Genomic DNA, 22,235 nt, shown 5'->3' with positions numbered 1-22,235 from the left:
TGTCTGACGTTGAAGGCAGCTGATAACTGGCATCTGGACCTGGCCCCCTCTCTGTGTCCGATGCAGAGCCCTCATCAGAGCCTTCCCTAGACTCCAGGACTGGCCCATGTTCCTCCCCAACCTCCCCAACCTCCTCACTGTCCGAATCTGTTGTCAGTTCTGCTGGCTGCTGGCGGGCCACAATATTGACACCTCTGTTGTAAAGGAATACAAAATTGAACTACAGTTTTGTTCTGCAACTGATGACTCTATAATTTGATGGACATTGTTTTGTCAGTAACTTCATCTTGTAACGTCAATATAGTCACGTTCTCTGTTGGCCTCTTTTTTCGGAATCGTCTTTAAATTGTTAAACTGCACTGTCTCTATATGAGTCTTTCTTTGTTTTATTCATCAGAATAATGTTGGCTTAAGACTTCCAGAAACTAGTGTCCTCCGGTCCAAGTATTGAGACAAATTTTATTACTCTTAAATACTGTTCAGTTGAATAAATTCAACAAATTTATCTAGTCCCATCATTCATAGATTGCTACTGCCAAAGCTTGCTGGATACAGTGGCATAGAAATGCCATAAACAAATATTTATTGTGTCCTTTCCTGAGTTGCAATCCAGAAAAGGGAAAGGTATTATGTGTGGGTATTTCTTCTCCCAAAAGGTTCTATTGACCTCTTCTAATCAAGCTTATACTTCTGGAGTAGCTTTTAAAGTATGAGAATGACCAGAACGTGAATGAACTTGAATGAAATTGAGGATGGTTTTTCAGTCGTAAAGGATTTCTGATTATGTCTTAAGGAAGCAAGAATTGCAGATTTCATTAAGTCCATTAGTGTGGTTATGGGACATATTTAAAAATACTTAGAAGAATCAGATTTTATCCTCAACTGGATAATGTAATTTTTCAAGCTTCAGCTTCAACAATAACCCAATTGAGCCTTGTGTTCTAAAGCAGGGGTCTCCAACCCTGGCAACTTTAAGCCTGGAGGACTTCAACTCCCAGAATTCCCCAGCCGAAATTCTGGGAGTTGAAGTCCTCCAGGCTTAACGTTGCCAAGGTTGGAGACCCCTGTTCTAAAGGACAGTAACATTAAACAACTTTATTCTTCTTTTTTGAAGGGATTTACAAACTGGAATAAAAGAGATTTCAATCAGTTCATTAAAGCTAATGAAAAATGGGGTCGTGATGACATTGAAAATATAGCTCGAGAAGTAGAAGGAAAAACTCCAGAGGAAGTCATTGAATATTCTGGTAACACCGTTTAAAATTTTTAAATAATATAAGAAAAGATATATTCACAATCCAGTCTGATACAATCTGATGCATGCTTCCATTTTCACTCGACTCATTTTCATAGTATGTGTAACCTTACAAACAGTAAAACATCCATAGTAAATTAACATTAAAATGTACACAGTAAACAATAAAATAGTAAAACGTTTACTATAAACAATAAATCAACATTTGAAAATTAACTTGCAAATTTGCTCCTCTTGCCCCTCTTTTTGGTAGCTTCCACTGGCTTGCTGCCAAAAACCTGCAGAAGAGTTTCAATTTATTCCGGGAGAATGAGCATGAACACTGGATGTACACAACTTAAGCTTTAGCAAGCCAAGTACCATAGAGCTTTTTTTGTGTATTTTTAAGTGCACACAGATCATCCACAAACAGGAATCAAGAGAATATATTACAATAATGAGCACATCTGTGCAAAAGAAACTCATTTTGCTTTTTTCAAAGCTGGCATTCAACTAGCCAACCGACCCAAATATATTCATTAGTCATAGAAAACTTGTAAAAATTGATACTATATTTATGATTTTCAAAACTTAGTGTGAGTGTACATTCTTTATGCTCTTTTGTCCTATTGATTCTGGAGATTTCAGACTGCTCTTGAAGATAAAGGCACACTGTTTCAGACATCCAGAATCCCAAAATCATTAGAGCCCAACACCAGGCACAGATGCACATACATCCCTATACATTCTGTTGAAGTTCAACAGGCCAAAACATGGGTACTTTTTTCTTTTATATTCCATCTGCTTCTCTTTTGAAGAACATACAAATGTTTTAAAATTATATGTAACCCTGTAGCATTGTGACCATATTATAAAAGCTTTATCTAAGTCCTTTTAGCAGTTAAAATATTCATTTTGTATCTTCTTTACTGAACATGTTGAGCTAACTTTAATTCTCTTTGTTGGAAAAGAGAGCGTGAGGCACTAGCATAATCAATTCTCTTAATGGGGAAAGATGAGTTAAATGTTCCAGCAGTGGGATAACAATCAGGGGCTTGAATGACCAGTCCTTTTAAAATACACACAAATCAGTTTGTCACTGTTAAAGGCTGTGCTTTATGACAAGCTTGTGGAAGTAAATCAAAAAGATCTTCTCCAACCTCAGAAAAAGGGTTGTTGATCACCATCAAAATGAAAAGGCTACAGATCCATTGCCAAACTTAAAGAATGCTAGGATATAAAGAACAAGATCTGCAGGCCATAACTGCATTTTTTCTTATCAGTGTTCATAAAGAAAATACCACAAAATAATTGTATGCTTAGGAAGAAGGAAGAAACCACTATTCTTCTGAACACACACTCGGATTTGCCAAAGACTCCTGGGTGATCCAGTAGATTACCTAGCAATGTCCTGTGATAAATTCTTCAGGAGAATGTTAGGGTAAGCTTAAACTTAACTTTAAAATGTGGCTCATGACAATCCTAAACAAATAAATCTACCACAGAATGGTTGAAGCAGAGCAAATGTCATCTTTTGGGAAGACAAAGGCCTTATCTTAAGCCAGTTGGCATGTTATGCTGATTGATGTGAGAAGAATTATGTTAGATCTAAAAAGAAATAAAAATACAAAACTGAACAATAATTGATTTACTTTGCAAGCATGCGAGACAAAACTAATAGATTATTACTTACTTTCTTCAGCTGTTTTCTGGGAACGGTGTAATGAGCTTCAGGACATAGAAAAGATTATGGCGCAAATTGAAAGAGGTGAAGCTCGAATTCAGAGGAGAATTAGTATTAAAAAAGCACTTGACACAAAGGTAATTGCTTTTTAAGTTGTATCATGTGAAGAAAAATGGTAAAATATTAATAAGGAATGATACTATTGGTTTTTAAATATTGCCTTTTTCTATTTTATTATTCCAAATGTGCTTTTTCAACAGGAAACTGGACTTTTTGTTTTTTCTTTGAAGACGTTTGCCTTCTCATCTAAGAAGCTTCTTGGATGAGATGCAAAAAGTCTTCAAAGAAAAAACAGAAAGTCCAGTTGCCTCTTGAAAAAACACCTTTGGGACAACCATGACCTGGATGACTGAGAATCTCCATACACATTCCTATTTATTGTTATTTTTTCCATATTTCAGAAAGTAAGGTTGATATATTTTCTAGTTAACTAAAAAATTGGGAACCTTTTTTAGCACTTCTCAGCAGTTCTTTGTTTCAGGTCCTACCTTTCTTTGGCTTCACTCTGTGCTTCTAGAAATACAGGTAGACCTGGAGTTACGACCACAATTGAACCCAGAATTTCTGTTGCTAAGTGAGAAATTTGTTAAGTGAGTTTTCCCTGATTTTATGACTGCTTAATGACTGCAACAATTTATGACCAAAATTCTAGGCTCAAATGTAGTCATAAGAAGACTAAGATGTATTAGTTTTTTTGATCTTTTAAAACCCTAATCCAGTGTTCAAATTTGGAAATTTAGAATGTCTAAATTTTTGAAAGGCCTACAAATCAAGAAATCCACTGGGATTTAAATGTCAGATTGTCCTATTTCTCCCAACTTCTAATCTATACATCACAAGCAGAACTGGTAAGTTTATAGTTAAGGCAATTAATCAAAGGATCCATTATATTGAACAAATTGGGGTATTCTGAGGTTGCGGTATTGTTTACTGAATGCTGATGCTTTGTGTGTTAATTTACATGTATTTTATTAATTTCCTTTTATCTAGTTTACCCTGGACTTATATCCTATGTTTTATTTTTGTTTTATATTGTTGATATGGTAGTAAGATTAATCATTTATCTACAAATCTACAAGGTGCCTGGTGGCTCAGCAGACTAAAAACATTGTGATTAACACCAGCTGTCTGCAATTACTGTAAGTTCGAATCTCACCAGGCTCAAGGCTGACTCAGCCTTCCATCCTTTCTAAGATAGGTTAAATGAGGACCCAGTTTGTGGGGGCAATAAGCTGACTTTGTATAAATATACAAAAGTATGAAGGCTATTGCTTAACGCATTGTTAAATAATAAGTGCATCTTTATATTCTTTTACATGCCACATTGATTTCCTTCTTTTTCTTAGATTGGCAGATACAAAGCACCTTTCCACCAATTGAGAATATCATATGGTACTAACAAAGGGAAGAATTACACAGAAGAAGAAGATCGTTTTTTGATCTGTATGCTTCATAAGCTTGGGTTTGACAAAGAAAATGTTTATGATGAATTGAGACAGTGTATTCGAAATTCTCCCCAGTTCAGATTTGACTGGTTCCTCAAATCTAGAACTGCAATGGTATGTACTAGTTTCAGTTTGAATTGAATCTATAAACATTAAAAATATTTTAAAAACATTAAAAATATTATTAAAAAACAAGAAAACCAGTTTGTGATAGAAAAGACTGTATTATGTGTAGATAAACATTGTTTCCTACAGATGGTCCTTAATTTATGACCACAGTTGCAACCAGAAATTCAGACAATAAGTGGTGGTGTTAATTGAGTCATCATGTGATCAGACTCAATTTTATGACCAGCTTTACTGCATTATACATACTAATAAATACATACTTATTGTTAAGTGAGTCACTGTGGTAATTAAATAAATTACATAGTCATTAATTGAACCACATGGTTGTTAAATGTGGCGAAGAGGGGGTTGAGGGGTTTTTTATGTTAATTTTTGGTTAAACTTTTAAGGGGTCCCGGGGGGGAGGGTAAAATTGGAACTAGGGTCGTGGGTTTGGGGGATAACCTACCAAGGGGAGGGTCGGGCCTGGCCATCATGCGCGGTGGGAGGGGTGGGGGATCCGGAGGTAATGGGGGGGTCAAGCTTGTCCAGATTGTATTTTTACCATCGGTACTGTGAGTGGGAGGGGTAGATATGGCGGGAGCAGGGGGCCATATCATATCTTAAGGGAGCGCACACATGCTGTCTTCGAGTGGTAGCATGCTCCGGCCCCCAAGGCTCCACTCGTTCTCCAGGTTGCACAGACCCTCAGGGCCCGGGCCTTCGACTGATGTTGTGCAATGCCAGGTCCATAGTAAATAAAGCCCCCCTCATTTGTGATCTTGTTCAGGAGGGGGGAGCGGACCTGGCAGGTATTACGGAGACCTGGTTGGGCCCGGAGGGAGGGGTCCCTCTGGTAGAAATGTGCCCACCAGGCTTCCAGGCATTCCATCAGCCGAGGTCACGGGGAGTTGCAGTTATTATTAGAGAAGGCCTTAGGCCAAGGGAGGCCACTCAGACGGCCAGCTGTGAGACCCTCCTTGTGAAGTGGGGTCATGGGTTCAGATGGGTTTGCTGATCATGTACCTGGCTCCCTGCCACGTGGCAGCAGCCGTGCCCGAGCTACTCAGCGTTATCGCCGCTGTGGCGGTTGATACCCCCAGACTTATGGTCATGGGGGATTTTAACCTGTCGTCCATGGGTGAGGCGTCTGAGGTGGTTCGGGAGTTCATGGCTTCCATGACGGCTATGGACCTGATCTAGCTAATTCATGGCCCTAAGCACATGGGGGGAAAACACACTGGACTTGGTTTTTGTCTCTGGACAGTGGCTGAGTGATCTCGAGATAGGAAATATAGTCATCGAGCCCTTGTCATGGTCGGATCACTCTCTCCTTCGCCTTGACCTTCAAACCGCTGCACCCCGCCTCAGGGAGGCGGAACCGATAAGATAGTACTGCCCCAGGTGCCTGATGGAACCTGATAGGTTCCAGATGGAGCTTGGGCCAATCCCCAAGGTTCTGGCTCACGCCTCATCTGGAGAACTAGTGGCTGCCTGGGATAGGGCGGCCGCTGGAGCTCTGGATCGAGTTGTGCCTCTGACCCGGCACCGATCTCACCTGGCTCCTTGGTTCACTGAGGAGCTGAGGGAGATGAAGCACCGGAAAAGACGCCTAGAGAGTAGTTGGAGGGCCAATCGTGCTGAATCTGACCGGACACTGGTAAGATACTAGTGGCGATAAAAGCAGCGAAATGTACTCATTTCGCTGCTCTTATCGCGTCATCAGATAATCGCCCGGCCGCCCTGTTTAGGGTGACCCGCTCCCTGCTCCACCAGGAAGCATGGGAGGACTCCTTGGAGGGAAGAGCCGAGGATTTTGTTCAGTATCTGTATGACAAAATCACTCAGATTCGGGAAGATCTGGACTCCGACTGGGTAGATCCAGCGGGGATGATGGAGGCAGGTCCTGAGAATGTTATCTGGGATGAATTTGATCCTGTGACCCCTGAGGACGTGGACAGGATTCTGGGTAGAGTGAACGCGAGCACATGTTTGTTGGACCCGTGCCCCTCCTGGTTAGTGCTGGCTTCCTGGGAGGTGACGCAAGGCTGGCTCCAGGGGATTATAAATGCTTCATTGGGCGAGGGTGTCTTTCCCGCCGCCTTGAAAGAGGCGGTGGTGAGATCTCTCCTCAAGAAGCCTTCCTTGGACCCGGCAGTATTGGCTAATTATCGTCCAGTCTCCAACCTTCGCTTTGTTGCGAAGGTTGTTGAGAGTGTGGTTGCGCGACAGGTCCCCCAGTACCTGGATGAAACGACATATCTAGATCCATTCCAGTTGGGCTTCAGGCCTGGGTACAGCACGAAAACGGCATTGGTTGCGTTGGTGGATGATCTCTGGAGGGCTCGGGACAGGGGGTGCTCCTCTGTCCTGGTCCTGTTAGATCTCTCAGCGGCTTTTGATATCATCGACCATGGTATCATGCTGCACTGGTTGGAAGAGTTGGGGGTGGGAGGCACCGTACTACAGTGGTTCTCCTCCTTTCTCTCCGGCCGGTCGCAGTCTCTGTTGACGGGGGCAGAGGTCGACCCTGAGGCCCCTTATATGTGGGGTGCCACAAGGATTGGTCCTCTCGCCCCTTTTGTTCAACATTTATGTAAAGCTGCTGGGCGAGATCATCCGTGGTTTCAGGGTGGAGTTCCACCAGTACGCTGATGACACCCAGCTGTACATCTCCACCCCAGACCATCCCAATGATGCCCTTGAAGTGATGTCCCGGTGCCTGGAGGCTGTATGCATCTGGATGGGGAGAAACAGGCTCAGGCTCAACCCATCCAAGACCGAGTGGCTGTGGTTTCCGACGTCCCGATATAGTCAGCTGGTGCCATCGCTGACTATTGGGGGCGAATCATTGGCCCCCGCGGAAAGGACTCGCAACTTGGGTGTCCTCCTGGATTCACGGCTGTCTTTAGAAGAGCACCGTGACCAGGAGGATTTTTCATCAGGTTCGCCTGATCCGCCAGTTGTGTCCCTTTATAGATCGGGACTCCTTACGCACAGTCACTCATGCCCTCGTCACCTCCTGTCTGGACTATTGTAACGCTCTCTACATGGGGCTCCCCTTGAGGAACACTCGGAGGCTCCAACTGGCGCAGAGTGTGGCCGCGCGGGTGGTGACGGGAGCAACGTGGCACTCCCATGTAACACCTCTCCTGCGCGAGCTGCACTGGCTCCCGGTGGTCTTCCGAGTGCGCTTCAAGGTTTTGGTTATCACCTTTAGAGCGCTCCATGGCTTAGGACCTGGTTATTTACGGGACCGCCTGCTACCACCAAGCCTCCCACCGACCAGTACGCTCCCATAGAGAGGGGCTCCTCCGGGTGCCGTCAGCCAAACAATGTCGACTGGCAGCCCCCAGGAGGAGAGCCTTCTCTGTGGGGGCACTTACTATCTGGAATGAGCTCCCCCCGGAGATACGGAGGATCCCGGATCTGCGTACCTTCCATCGCGCGCTAAAGACTTTCTTATTTCATCAAGCTGGCCTGACCTAAGTCTTTCCCCTTTTTAAATGGAAATTTTAAATTTGGTTTTAAATTATTGGGCGTTTAAATTTGTTCAGCCAAATTATTTAATTCGTTTTATTTTCTTTTAAATTTTGTATTGATATGTTTTATTATATGGCTGTTCACCGCCCTGAGTCCTTCGGGAGTAGGGCGGTATATAAATTCAATAAAATAAATAAATTAATTAATTAAATGAATCGGGGGTTCTCCAGTTGACTTTGCTTGTCAGAAGTTAGCAGGGGAGGTCACAAAATGTGATCATGTGACCGCAAGATACTGCAGCTGTTGGTTGCTAAGCACCTGAATTGTGATCACATGATTGCAGGAGTGGTGCAGTGGTAATAACTTTGAGAATTGGTCATAACGCACTTCTACTAAGGCCATCATAACTTTAAACTAGTTTTAAACAAATGATCATAAGTCAAGAACTGTAAAAAATTGAAAAACATTAAATTGGAGGGCAACAAGTGAAACCTGATTTATCAGAATAGCATCTCTCCTTTGGTTGCACCACTTATTATCTGTAAGTTTCCTAGTACAATTATTAATGCTGGTTATAACCTATAAAAGGGCATGGGAGGGAGGGTATGGCAGTGTTCTCTCGTTCCTTCTCATAGTTGGGTTTTAATATGATTTATCTCTCTGGTAGACATGCATAGTATAGCTTTTTTGTATTTTATGTTATTATTTTTTTTACTTTATTGTATTTTGGGGAGGGATTTCTTAACTGTCTTTAATTGGCTGTAGGAAATGTTCATACACTCATATGAAAAAGTACACTCTCTTTGAGTTCCATGGTTTTATGATGAGGATATGGTGTAATGTATCATGTGTTCATTTGAGATTGTATTTCTCTTTTTTTAAAGAACTGCTAAGGAGCAGATGATTTTTACTACGTTCTGATACATAAAACCATAGAACTTTAAGAGGGTTTACCTTCTTTTTCATGTGACTGACTGTACTTTTGTTTTTTTGTTTTTTTCATTTTCTTACAAATGGAATGGAATGAGCTGGAAGGGACCTTGGAGGTCTTCTAAGCCAGTCCCTTGCTCAAGCAGGAGAAGCTATATTTTAGATAAGTGATTGTCCAGTCTCTTCTTAAAATTTCCAGTGATAAAGCACCTACAACCACTGAAGGCACTGTTCCACTGGTTAATTGTTGTCATTGTTAGGAAGTTTCTCTTTAATTACAGGTTGCTTCTCTCTCTTTAATTAGTTTCTTTTACTTTACTTTACTTTACTTTTATTTGATTTATATACCGCCCTACTCCCGAAGGACTCAGGGCGGTGCACAGCCAACAATAAAATACATACATACAAAATTTAAAAAGCAGAAATAAAATCAAATTAAATAGTTTTGGCCCAGACAGATTAAAACCCCAATCAATTTAAAACAAATTTAAACATTTGAATATATAAAATACTAAAAAATTAAAAATTAATTTTTTTAAAAAAAAAAAGAGGGAGAAAATTAGGCCAGGCCCGCCTGGTGAAATAAAAAGGTCTTTAGAGCGCGGCGGAAGGTGCGCAGATCTAGTATCCTCCGTATCTCTGGGGGGAGCTCGTTCCAGATAGTAGGTGCCCCCACAGAGAAGGCTCTCCCCCTGGTTTCCAGCCATTGTTTCTTGTCCTGAGCTCTGGTGCTTTGGAGAATAATTTGACTCCCTCTTCTTTGTGGCAGCCCCTCAAATATTGGAATACTGCTATCATGTCATCCCTAATTCTTCTTTTCTTTAGACTAGCCAAACTCAAATCCTGCAGCAGTTCTTCGTATCTCCAGGCCTTTGATCATCTCCAGGCCTTGGATCATCTTAGTTGTTTTTCTCTGAACGTTTTCCAAAGTCTCAACTTTGTAGCATGGTGACCAAAATTGCTTGCTGTATTCTTGGTGTGGTCTTACTGTACCTCATGGTTTTATAAAGTGGTAGTAGTACTTCATGTGCCCTTGATTCTATGCCTCTGTTTATACAACCCAGGATGGTATTAGCTTTTTTGGCTGCTGCTGCACACTTTGAATCTATGAACATTAAAAATATTATTAAGTATCCATTCACCTTTGCACATATAGGTCATGCTTAATGTTGATGAGGTACAGGTCAGCTTCCATTGAAACATAAAATTTGACCAGAAGTGTCTAAACATCTCCATCCAATTGTATGTTTGGAACAGCATAGTAATTGTGTAAAAAATCCTTATTTAAATAAGGTAGGCCTTATTTACCAACCACAATTGGGTTTGGTAGCTCTGTTGTTACACAAAGCAGTCAGTAAGTGGAAAATCAAATGACCATGTCTATGCTTTTTCCATTGCCCCTCCCTTTGGGATGCTCAGTTTGGCACTAGTTAGCTCAGTTAGCAAGTGAATTTTTGTATTTTCATTCATTAGAAAAGGAAGCATTACAAGAAAATAAGCAGGCATATTGAAAGGAATGAGCTTCATGGTGCAAATGATGATGATGTTATCTAGTTGGGTTATGAAATGTCTGTAAGCAAACAATGAAGCTCAGAGAGCTTCAAACTGTCTACTTTATTCTTAACTAGGGACATAATTCCATTCAAAGATAGTTGAGAGTCTATTCTTCATGTAGTTGTAACCCAAAAGGGACACTGCCATTTTTATCCAAGTAGTATAATGACTATTGACTATGCATTTTTTTCTGCTTTTATTCTCTGCCTCATTTCCATCCCACCAAGAGAAGTTCCTTCCTTATGTTGTCCTGCTTCTAGCATAAATATAGGAATTTTGTACTTTTTAGTCAGAAATGGTTCATGTTTCTTTTTATTTCGAAGCTCACCTCCATAGCTCAGTATTACAGGATTCTAGAACAGTGGTAGATAATCGCTTACCTTCCAGGTGTTTAGTGCTACATCACCATAAAAATCTCATTGCTGAATGTGATTCCCAAGAAATGGAGCTGTAGTTCCAGATACATAGTAGATGTTAAGTTATTGACAAGTAGCCTTATAACATGGCTAATTTGGAAGGCTGGAGGGATTATTCTACAGAGTTTTCCAAAGTTTTGTATTACGTGTAGAAGCATGTAGAAAGCGTAGAATTTTTGCATTACGTATAGATCTACAGTGGAGATCATTAGAAAGAACATAATGTAATTGTGTAAAATTCTTTGTGCAGTGGCAATTATACCATTGAATCTCCCGTTTGCTCTTGATTCAGGAATTACAACGAAGATGTAATACCTTAATCACTTTGATTGAAAGAGAAAACATGGAATTAGAAGAAAAAGAGAAGGCAGAAAAGAAGAAACGTGGACCTAAACCATCTTTGGTGAGAGTATGTTTAACTCTGAAGATTCAGATGAAAGAAAATGATATAAATGATAATATGTATGGGAAAAGATTATGAATCCATATTAGTTATAATTTCTTAATCTTCTAATTTTTTAAAAACCACACATTGTCTAGATTTGCAGGATTAATCACATTTTTATATTACTTCATGCTAAATGGCATAGAATTGAGCAGGATTTTAAGATAGCCTTTGCAATATTTCTTTCCCATATTATTATGAATTTTTTTAAAAAAATTATTTGATATATAATGAAAAACAAACTATAAAATGTTTTTAACCTCACTATAGCTTTACAGTAATTTAAATCATGATGAACAAAATTCTCAGAGCTGAGACTCAATTTTTCTCTTTTCTGATTCAGACACAGAAACGTAAATTGGATGGTACTCCTGATGGAAGAGGAAGAAAAAAGAAACTAAAGCTGTGAATACTGATTTCTTGTAATCACTAAATTTAAGCTAGTTCTTTAATTTTACGGGTCTTCATAAGATGTACTTTACAATTCTCAACTATTATGTCATTAAAGGACATTGGGTTCATGTGTTTACTTGCTGAACTAGAAGAGTAACGTAGTTTCACGTTTTTAAATAAAACAGCTGTGCTGAACTTTTTTTTACCATTAACACTTGAAATAAAAAAAATAGGCTTCATCTAGTAGTTGATGTTTTTTATATGTATATAATATATGTATATATTGTTCAATTCTTTGTTTCACAAGTATGCTAAATCATACTACCCACTAGTAGTTTTATAGATATTGTGCTTAGGTTTCCCAGGCTTTAAAGTTTTCAATGTATGTCCTTAGCTGTTATGGACATATATCCAGTGATAAAATAGCCATTTATCATTGGGCAAACTATTTAGAATTATCCATTAGTTTTCCAAGATGATCTCTGTACTTTAGCTTAACTTTTGTCTTTTTAAATAGGCAGGTAAAGATATCAAACATCCAGCCACTCAACATTTTTATTTTCTATGAAAATGTCTGTGGGACACAAAAGTATCATTGGAAATATTACATTGGAATTGGTACTTTGCATTATAGCATAGAGTCAGTCTTGTTGATCTACAATGAAACTATGATTGTCCCTACCTCAGTCATTTACATCCCTCCCCCTTTTTGGGACTACTTTTTCACTTGCCAATTATTGTATTCTGCTCAATCATAATAGTAATAAGCCAATAAGCCAAAATCAAACTGTATTCCCATTTGTACATCATGTTCTGCCTTTTTAACTGTTAAGCCAAAGAAAACCATCTTAAATTAGTTTACTGCACAATAACCAGAAGGGTAGAATAATGTGTAAGTGAAAATCTTTCCACTCAAATTTTATTTCTAGATTTCTCACAGAAAACAAGAATTGGTATTTTTTCTTGGTTGTACTCTTTAACCCACCTAATAGAGGTTCAGAGAGATTGCTTTCTGTGTAACCTTCACATATACAATCCCTGAAAAAATGGTCACTTAGCAGTCACTGGTATTGGATCAAGTTTCTGCATGTACAAATTAAACATTCTGATCATGGACTGAACTTTTTATTTCACCCAAATTGTGGAAGTCACTTAGCATATCAATTTACATTGTTATAATAAAGTATAATTAGCTAATACAGTCATTTGAAAAAGAAAGTATACCCTCTTTGAGTTCTATGGTTTTATGTATCAGGACTTCATAAATCATCTGGTCCTTAACAGTTCTTAAAAATACCCTTTTTACCCAAAAATAAGACCTCCCCTGATAATAAGCCCAATTAGGCTTTTGAGCGCATGTGCTAAAATAAGCCCTCCCTGAAAATATTTAAGTGCATGCGCATCTGGTCCCCGACATTTCCTCTGGTTAGGAAGAAATCAGGTAAGACGGCAGGAGGAGCCCCGTCTTGCTCCACGCGCCCCAGAATAAGACCTCCCTGAAATAAGGCCAAGCGCTTATTTCGGGGTTCAAAAAATATAAGATAGGGCCTTATTTTCGGGGAAACACAGTAGGTAAATACCTCAATTTAAATAACAACACATTACATATTATGCCATATCCTCATTTATCTTAAAAATAGCCAAAACGGAGAAGCAATGTGTGAAAAGCTAAGTACCTCCTTTCCATAGGTACGAACAGCCTAAATAGCAACCAGGTGCTGCTAATCAAGTGTCCTTGATCAATTAATCATCAGCAAATGTGACTACCTCAATAACAGTTGAAGTTATAGGAGTTCGTTGGTTTCCAGCATTGAGGTGTGTGTTACAATGTCAAAGAGGAAAGACATCAGCAATAATCTTGGAGAAGAAATTGTTGCCACATATCAAACTGGGAAGGGTTATAAGGCTATTTCCAAATAATTTAAAGTCCATCATTAGTGAGGAAGATTATTCAGAAGTGGAAAACATTTAAGACAGTTGCTAATCTTCCCAGGACTGGATGTCCCGGCAAATTCAACCCAAGGTTTGACTGTAATGGTCAAAGAAATGGTAAAAAAACTGAAGAATTGCATCTTGGACTCTTACAGGCCTCAGTTAGCATGTTAAATGTTAAGTTCATGACAGTACAATTAGAAAAAGACTGAACAAGTATGGTTTGTTTGAAAGGTTTGCCAGGAGAAAGTCTCTCTCTAAAAACATTGCAGCATGGCTTAGGTTTGCGAAGTTGCATCTGAACAAATTGCAAGACTTCTGGAACACTCCTTTGACAGACAAGACCAAAGTGGAGATGTTTTGCCATAATGCACAGTGCACTTTTGGCAGGAAAAAAAAAAAAACCAGCACAAGCATCCCATGCCAACGTGTCAAGCACAGTGAAAGAGGGCTTGATGATTTGGCTTATTTTTGCAGCCACAGGACCTGGGCACCTTGCAGTCATGAGTCAACCACCAATACCAAAGTTTTGCAGAATCAAATGTGAGGCCATCTGCTGACAGTTAAAGTTTAGCTGACCTTAGGTCATGCAACAGTACAGCACACCAGAAAATCTGCAACAGAATGGCTGAAAAGAAAAAAAAATCAAGATGTTGCAATGGTCCAGTCAAAGTCCAGATCACAACCTAACTGAGATGCTGTGGTGAGACCTCAAGAGAGCTGTACATAAACAAATGTCCACAAACCTCAATGAATGGAAGCAATATAAAGAAGAGTGGGCCAACATTTCTCCACAATGGTATGAGAGACTGATAAAGTCATATATAGAAAGCGATTACTTCAAGTTGTTGCTGCTAAAGTTTTTACAGGCTATTGAATCATAAGGTATACTTAGTTTTTCAAACATGGCTTTTCCATTTTGGAAAATATGTGTTGTTCATCTGAGCTGGTATTTATCTACTTTTAAGAATTGCTAAAGATCAGATGATTTTTACTATGTCCTGATATATAAAACCACAGAACTCAAAGAGGGTGTACACTCTTTTTCACATGACGGTATATATTTTACATTAGGAAATGTTAGGAATAAAACAGGAAAAAGCTTCTATGTAAGGATAAATTTTAACATAGTAACTTTATATTTTCTAATTACTTGAAAATAAAACTGGTTTTGGTTCAATGAATTCTTCTGTTTTTTTCTACAAAAAATAATGGGCATCCAGTTGTACCAACTAAATTCATATTATTTCTGTTCTTTACCACTTTCTGAATATTTTATTAATCAGAATGCAATCAGTAGTGTAATTTGTGGCAAGCATATGTGACAATTCATATTAATCAAAGACAACTTACAAGAGTAGCAAAAAAATAAAATATTAAATATAATTTAAGATGGTTTATTATAGTTTATTGTAGTAAACCTGTAGTAAAATTACCTCTGATTTTGCAGATTCCAGGCTTTCAACTAATAACAGGATAGTTTGGTCTTCAGCTTTTACACTGCGGTCATGGCATTTAGTATCCGGCCTTATGTTTGGGCCTAATGCCTTAGATAATGTAATATGATAACAAATGGAAAAGACAATACTTGTATGAAAAAACAATTTTTATAAAATGATCTCTGAAAGAGTATTTGGGTAAATTCACAGTCATATATACCATAATACAGTACATTTGAAACATAATGTTTCTGTTCTTGACAACCTAGCTTTACCTGTCCTTTGAAATAAGTGAGTTAAGTATATAGATATATCACTTATATATTTTATATCTGAATGTAATATAAATTGCAGTAATCTACTGTTCGGGAAGTATTTTATTCTACACTAATGAAAGAATGCTTATACTTTAGTGGCTTTCCACCTTTTGGTTGCTAAATGAAAAATAGACTGGATGGTTGTCTATTTTTGTCATATGCCAATTGTCATATAATTCAGAGTAAAACTTTGGAAAGAGAGATTTCACTGAAGTGAGTCTTATTCCAGGTAGTGTAAATAAAACTAGCCTTATCAGAGCATAGATGCTCTCTTATTGAGCAATGTACAAGCAATGCATACCATTTTTCAAAGGCTGTTTCTTTTCAAGATATTCCTATCAGAGTTTGTCTATAGAGAGTCTCAGTCATCCAGGTCATGGTTGTCCCAAAGTTGCTTTTTTCAAGAGGCAACTGGACTTTCTGGTTTTCCTTTGAAGACGTTTCTCATCCAAGAAGCTTCGTCACCTACCATCCAGTCAGAGCTGAAGAAGCTTCTTGGATAAGAAGCGAAACGTAATTGAAGAAAAACCAGAAAGTCCAGTTGCCTTTTGAAAAAAGCACCTTCTATCAGAGTTTGCTTCTTTCTTTAACACTTCAACATAGATAGTATTTGTATCATATTAATGAAATAATCTTCCAACTGCTTGGTAATATAACAGTGGTAATCCTGGAAATGTGAAAGTCTACAGTTAATAAAATATTAAGGTCATGATTTTGACAGAATAACCAATAATTAACATATGATAAATTTGTTCATAATCAGCCAAGTATATAAACCTTATTACTGCAGCTAATTAAAGTAAACCTTGCAAATTTTTATTTCCTTTAAGCAAAAGAATCTATCATTGTCAATTTTACATTGAGAATTTTTCAAACTTCATGCATTTCTTCATAAATGAACCATTAAACTACTTTGGCTTAACAAAAAAGAAAGGAAGAGGAGGAATCAAAACTAGCTGCTATGTCTAGGCAGCTAGAAGGTACAGAAGAAAATACAGCATGGTCCTCTGATGTGAGTAACTTGAATTTAGCTGGTGCAGGTGGAAAAAAATATATTGCTATTGTCATTTGGAAAGGTATCAGGGCTATTCACACTAGCTTTGAAAGCCAAAAATTTCAGTTTGCTTTAATGAATAGTAGAAAACTGCTCTTCTTATACAATTCACATTTCCAAATAATTTTGAAATGTGCATTGCCCTACATGAAATAAAAGCAGCAGCAGCAGCAGCAACAACTGGAAGATCCATTATTAAAAAAATTTTCCTATAAAGCAGGAGACTTTTATATGCTAGTTATTTTTTGACTGATTAGCTAATAAACACTATGAATTAAAATATTTAAAGGAAACTAGCATACAGTATTAAAACAGTTATTATAATTTAGAGATTGGTCAGTAGTATTCTGAGAATTTATTTCTAGACAAGAAAAATAGATAACTAATGCACAATGATTATATCAATTAAAAAGATGAATCTTAATTAAATTGCTTGTAGACAAATTAGTGTCCAAGAACCATTAACAGGCGTTTTCTCCTAAGCATGAGAAAAAGGAAACTCTTTGTTTTAACAACACAATTGCTGTTAAAAAATAAAACTGGCTATCCAATTAACCAGCGATAGTTTTTAGTATATCAAAATACTTTCCACAGCATCCTGATTAATTAAAGCTTTGATCTCACATAGATATTTAAAATGAGTAGATCCTACTGAAATTGCTGTAGTTTCTGAATAAGTTGGTGCAATCTTATTATTAATGTACTTTGTTTTCTATAACAAAACTCATTTGAATCTAAAACTTTCCAGATGTCTAGGGCAAAACCCTATTATGTGAGAAATATATAAATTCTATAACCAAATGTACGATGTTTCCCCAAAAATAAGCCCTCCCCGAAAATATTTAAATGCATGCACAGTTGGTCTGGTTAGGCTTAGGGAGACAGAGCTGGAAATCAGGTAAGACGACAAGAGGAACCCTGTCCTGCTCCACGCGCCCCAAAATAATACCTCCCCGAAAATAGGGCCAAGCGCTTTTTCGGGGTTCAGAAAAATATAAGACAGGGTCTTATATTTCAGGAAAACATTGTAGTATATGCTGATTAACCACACCACAGAACCTCAAGAAATAGAGGCAATAACTTACTTTTACTTATTTTGAAATTATATAGATTCTATCAATCTGGCATGGAAAGTTGCTTTATAAACTAAAGGCAATTCTATCTTGTTCATAATCAAAGATGAAATAAAAAGGGGGTTACCAGCTTTGAAAATATGCACTATTTTATTCAGCAAAGTGCCATCTTGATTCTCCTAAAACAATATTGAATAGCCCTTTCCCAGAATGATTTTTTTTCAAAATAACACGGTAATAATTGTCACATAATTTTTTTAAATGGTTGCATGTGTTGACACAAAATTTACTATGATTGCTTAGCTAAGTAGCAGTTGTTGTTTTTTTTAAAAGGACACTCTGAAAAGAAATTTCCAGGCAGTTAGGGGCATGTAAGTTATTCACAATATTTTACAATATTTTCCAAGTTCCATTAGGAGAGAGCTATTTGAACTAATATAAATAAAATACAACTAACTGCAAGCAATTGGAATAATAATCTAATAATGATTTAGTTTTATGACATTTATGTTACATAAGTACAGAACATTGCAGGATGTTGTATGAAAGACTATTTGTAATACCTGTATATTAAAACATTCAAGAAACATTCTCTTTAAATAAGCTCAGTATTTTTCCAATACAGTGTTTTGCTTATCAATACAGATTCCATTGAGATTTAATTACAGATATTTGCTTGTATCCCGTTTAGTTAAAATTTTACCTTTTTTCTTAACCTCCCTCCCACCCTTTCTTATAAAAATGGTATAAATCTAAACACTATACAATTTAATGAAAAGGAAATCAATATCCCTTTGAATAGCACCAGGCTTTCATGTTGATAGATAAGGCACACTTTTATACCTGCTAACAATTTTTTTTTTAAAGCACCATTTCAAGGGGGAAATGCTAAGTTTAATTAACATTGTAGTCCAGGAGATCATCCTGTGTTCCTGGACATTGGTTGTGGGGGAAGTTATAAATAAATCACATTTCTTTACAGATTATCTTTGCTATATTTTTCTTCCAAATACTGGAATCTCACACAACATAGCACCAAAACTGCAGCAGCCTAATTCCATATCTACCCCACCCCCAGCCCAGCCCCATGTGGTTTCCATTATGTAGGATCTTCAAAGAGTCATCAATGCTGTTAAACTTCAGAGCTATCACTATTGCTCTGCTGTGTAGTCATAGTTTCATTACTGTTGGAATGATTGGTAAATGAGCTTGTTTTCCCATCAGTTGAATGTCCCTTTCGCTTCAGAAGTAATATAATAATTATAACAGTGCAGAGAAGAAGCAATAGTCCAATTGCACCTCCAATAATGGGAATTATCTTGTCTTCTGCATTACTTCCTGGAATTTGCAGGACTGGCTTTTCATAAGGTTTACCTGCTGGAGACCATTCTTTCTGCCTGAATGTAATTTTATTAGATCGGTCAAGAACTATATGCTGGATATTTGTTCCTCTATTCTTATCAGCACCAATATCTTGGGCAAGAGCAGGAATATCAGAAACAGCTCTCCGAGAACGACTAAGATGTGAGGAGCTGTTATTGAAAGATAAAACATGGTGATACTCAATACTTCTTTTTCCAAGGCCCTTATGAGCATTTTCACGTGACCGAACCATGTAGATGGTGTGGATGTACCATTCTCGACCCACTGCTACCTATTAGATTAAAAAAACAAACAAAAAAAAAAAACAGATGAAACAAAATAGAAAACCAAGCAAAATGAAAAAGACAGTGAGCCTCCAATAGCTGCACACCTAATTGGCATGTAGTGGTTTTCATGCAATAACAGTATGATCCACCTTTATTTTACCTGGAATAATGGAGTTGACTGCAGGCTGAATCCATCAGAACCAGGCTGTTTTACCAAAGGATGGCCATCAATGTGATCAACTGCTAGTTTGGCGTGGAACGCCATGCTTCCAAACATTTTTGCTTGTGTATCTGGTTGAGCTTTATCCTAGGGAATAAAGAAATAGTGATATATGATTAAATTTAAAGTTAAAAATGATGTTTATAAGAATCTAATAGTCCAGTATTAGCATACATACCAGGATTTTGAATCTGTACAATAGGGAAGGTGAGTCAGCTAGGCAACCATATTCTTTGTTACTTGGATTATACTTGGGAACATACCCATCGGCCCCTGTACATAAGAACACCTTCTCAATGTTACAGATGAAAGGTTCCCCTAAATTCTGAACGGGATCCACCATGACACGACCGTAGATTTCGGAACCTAAAATTAAAGAAACATGAAGATCAAAACCAATACTGTGGCTCGAAAAGTCCTTGGATGTAATTCCCCAAGATCTCAAATTCAATAACCAAGTAATAATATTTCATGTGACAGAAAAGTAAAATGAACAGAGTAAGATAATCACATTAACCGTAATTTGAATCCACTTTAAATATTTAAAAAATCAAATTTATTTTTTTACTCCAGATCAGTTTACAATTTTGAAAACTTGGCTCTTGGCCTGCCATTCAAGGAGGAAATATGATCCTCAAGCCTGCAAGATATTACAGACTGATATACAGTAATGGCCAGAATTGTGGAAACCTTTTGGGAAAAGTGTATTTTTGAGGTTTGATGGCTAATAGTACCACTTTTTTTTTAAAGTGTTTCAAGATAACACTTCTGGAATGGCCTGGGAATAGCCCAGACCTTAACCCAATTGAAAAATCTATGGAGCCGACTAAAGAAACTTGTTAGTCAGAAGCGACCCAGCAATAAAACCCAGTTAATAGAAGCAATCATTCAATCTTGGTTTCACATTATAACAGCTGCAGAACTAAAAGACTTGGTTCACTCCATGGGAAGACGTTGTAAGGCCGTAATTCATGCTAAAGGTTACTCAACTAAATATTAACTGACATGATAATTTTTGTATATCTTGTTTTTTCTATGGTGATTTTTGTATATCTCGTTTTTTCTGTGTTTCACTTTTCTTCTTTATACTGTAACTGCTATTCTAATAGCAAATCCTTCATAAGCGTTATTGCATTATATTCTTGATTAAATTACCTTTCCATTGATATATTACTTTATAGTGCTACTCCAAAAAAAAATTGGTGTTATTAGCTAGTTTTAGAAAATACTTTTCCCAAAAGGTTTCCGCAATTTTGCCCACTACTGTATATACAGTAAATCCAAATCCTGTATTTCCTGATGTAATCATGTTGTTTGAGTAGCTAACAAATTGTTAATCAATACAATCTATAACACAATAATTAAACATTACTAATGCTAAAATTTAAGTTTAAAAACCCTACAATATAAATTAAATAAATGTATAACTGTACACATGAAATAATGTAAGTCACAATTTACATTTAAACTACAAAGGTCTGACATTATGAATAACAATATTCATGAACAATATATGTTTGGCATATATTCATAACATCAACACAGCATGCCATCACTTTGAGAAGACATGCTAGGCCCAGGAAGCCAGCATAGGAAATTATTTTCCATGCATCACCGCACATTACACTGCACTGAAAGAAGAAAAGGTATGACATTCTGGATAAACTAGATTTATTTTATATATGTTTAAAATATTTTTTATCCTGGCATGTTTTAAGAATTCTGTTTATTCATCCCTCAACAATGGTTGGCTAGTATTATTTCATAATTCTATATAAATACTGCCCTTACTTTGAGCTATTAAGGTAAATGCTTTATATTGCTCCTAGATGCTTAGTTCAGATTTCACTTGCTCTAGCGAAAATTCGTGCAATTCTATTTTTCTTCACCAGGGGTCGGCCTTTATTCAGGACACAAGTAAAGATAATTTATATGACATTACACTAGTGATTTAATATATCTTTTGGTCATCCCACTTACAATTTGAGTAAGGTATTAGTCAATATAAAAACAGGAATTCTGCTTCCTAAGGAAAAATTTTTTGCAGAGTCACATTAAACAATGCATTTTAATTTTTAGAAAGAAGCATTTCATACAAAGATGATTGTTCATCTGCACCACTGTAATTTTAAATATGCTTTTTAATTCATAGTACAAGGGGACAAAAATCCCCTTCTCTCTCAATAGCAAATATTGTAATATAAGAGGACAGGGTTCCTCAGAGCATTATCCCATGTCAATGAACACATTGCAGTTAACAAAAGGGATTTGACAAGGGTGGCCAGAATGGTTCATTGGTCTACTCCGCTGTATGTTAAAGCAGACTTTACCCTCTGTGAATGAGACATCAGTTTCTTCTCCAAATCCCAGAGAGCCATCAGACAGCCACAGATCCTTCTTGGATAGCAGAAACATTTGAGTATTGAGATTAAATTCAGCTGCTACTGGGTCACTGACCTGTATAAAACAAAGACTATTTAGGGAAGCAATTTCAATAGTCTTTCTAGCAAAAATCTAGCGATAATTTAATTGCAGTTTATTCTCAAGATTATTAGAAATACTCAAGAGCGTTCAAGAGAGTAAAACTAAAGAGTTGAATGTGGTCCATGATTTGTATTTATAAATAATTGCTTCAATACAGGGGTGAAATCCAGCAGGTTGTGGAGAACCAGTAGCAAAAATTTTGAGTAGTTTAGAGAACTGGTAGTGGAAATTTTGCGTAGTTCGGAGAACCGGCAAATACCACCTCTGTCTGGCCCTAGAGTGGGGTGGGAATGGGGATTTTGCAATATCCTTCCC

General features: G+C 37.4%; 2 protein-coding genes across 5 annotated transcripts in view; one reads left to right on the top strand and one right to left on the bottom strand.

Annotated features, from left to right (window-relative positions):
• SMARCA5 (SNF2 related chromatin remodeling ATPase 5) overlaps positions 1-11,991 on the top strand; it is a 29,597-nt gene extending 17,606 nt beyond the window's left edge. For 2 of the 4 annotated variants that reach the window (XM_034401420.3, XM_060686858.2), the window contains 5 exons: positions 1,115-1,247; positions 2,937-3,055; positions 4,325-4,537; positions 11,207-11,317; positions 11,703-11,991. In XM_034401420.3, the coding sequence (XP_034257311.1) occupies positions 1,115-1,247; positions 2,937-3,055; positions 4,325-4,537; positions 11,207-11,317; positions 11,703-11,768 (642 nt within the window). In that variant the 3' untranslated portion in view covers positions 11,769-11,991. Of the gene's footprint in view, positions 1-1,114; positions 1,248-2,936; positions 3,056-4,324; positions 4,538-11,206; positions 11,324-11,702 lie in introns of all 4 variants that reach the window. The other 2 variants (XM_034401419.3, XM_060686857.2) reach the window with 1 other exon arrangement.
• Positions 11,992-15,272: 3,281 nt separating this feature from the next.
• Positions 15,273-22,235, bottom strand: part of FREM3 (FRAS1 related extracellular matrix 3) — an 82,406-nt gene continuing 75,443 nt past the window's right edge. Inside the window, exons 21-24 of the mRNA XM_034442957.3 lie at positions 21,767-21,893; positions 19,615-19,802; positions 19,377-19,523; positions 15,273-19,221 (exon numbers count right to left, since the gene is read on the bottom strand). Coding sequence (XP_034298848.2) covers positions 18,700-19,221; positions 19,377-19,523; positions 19,615-19,802; positions 21,767-21,893 — 984 coding nt within the window. The 3' untranslated portion in view covers positions 15,273-18,699. The remainder of the gene's footprint in view (positions 19,222-19,376; positions 19,524-19,614; positions 19,803-21,766; positions 21,894-22,235) is intronic.

Source organism: Pantherophis guttatus, chromosome 8 (assembly GCF_059756535.1).
Source record: "Pantherophis guttatus breed Tessera chromosome 8, ASM5975653v1, whole genome shotgun sequence".
Classification (NCBI taxonomy): Eukaryota; Metazoa; Chordata; class Lepidosauria; order Squamata; family Colubridae; genus Pantherophis; species Pantherophis guttatus.
The sequence above is the reverse complement of the archived record's forward strand: the minus strand, read 5'-3'. Positions and strand labels throughout refer to the sequence as shown.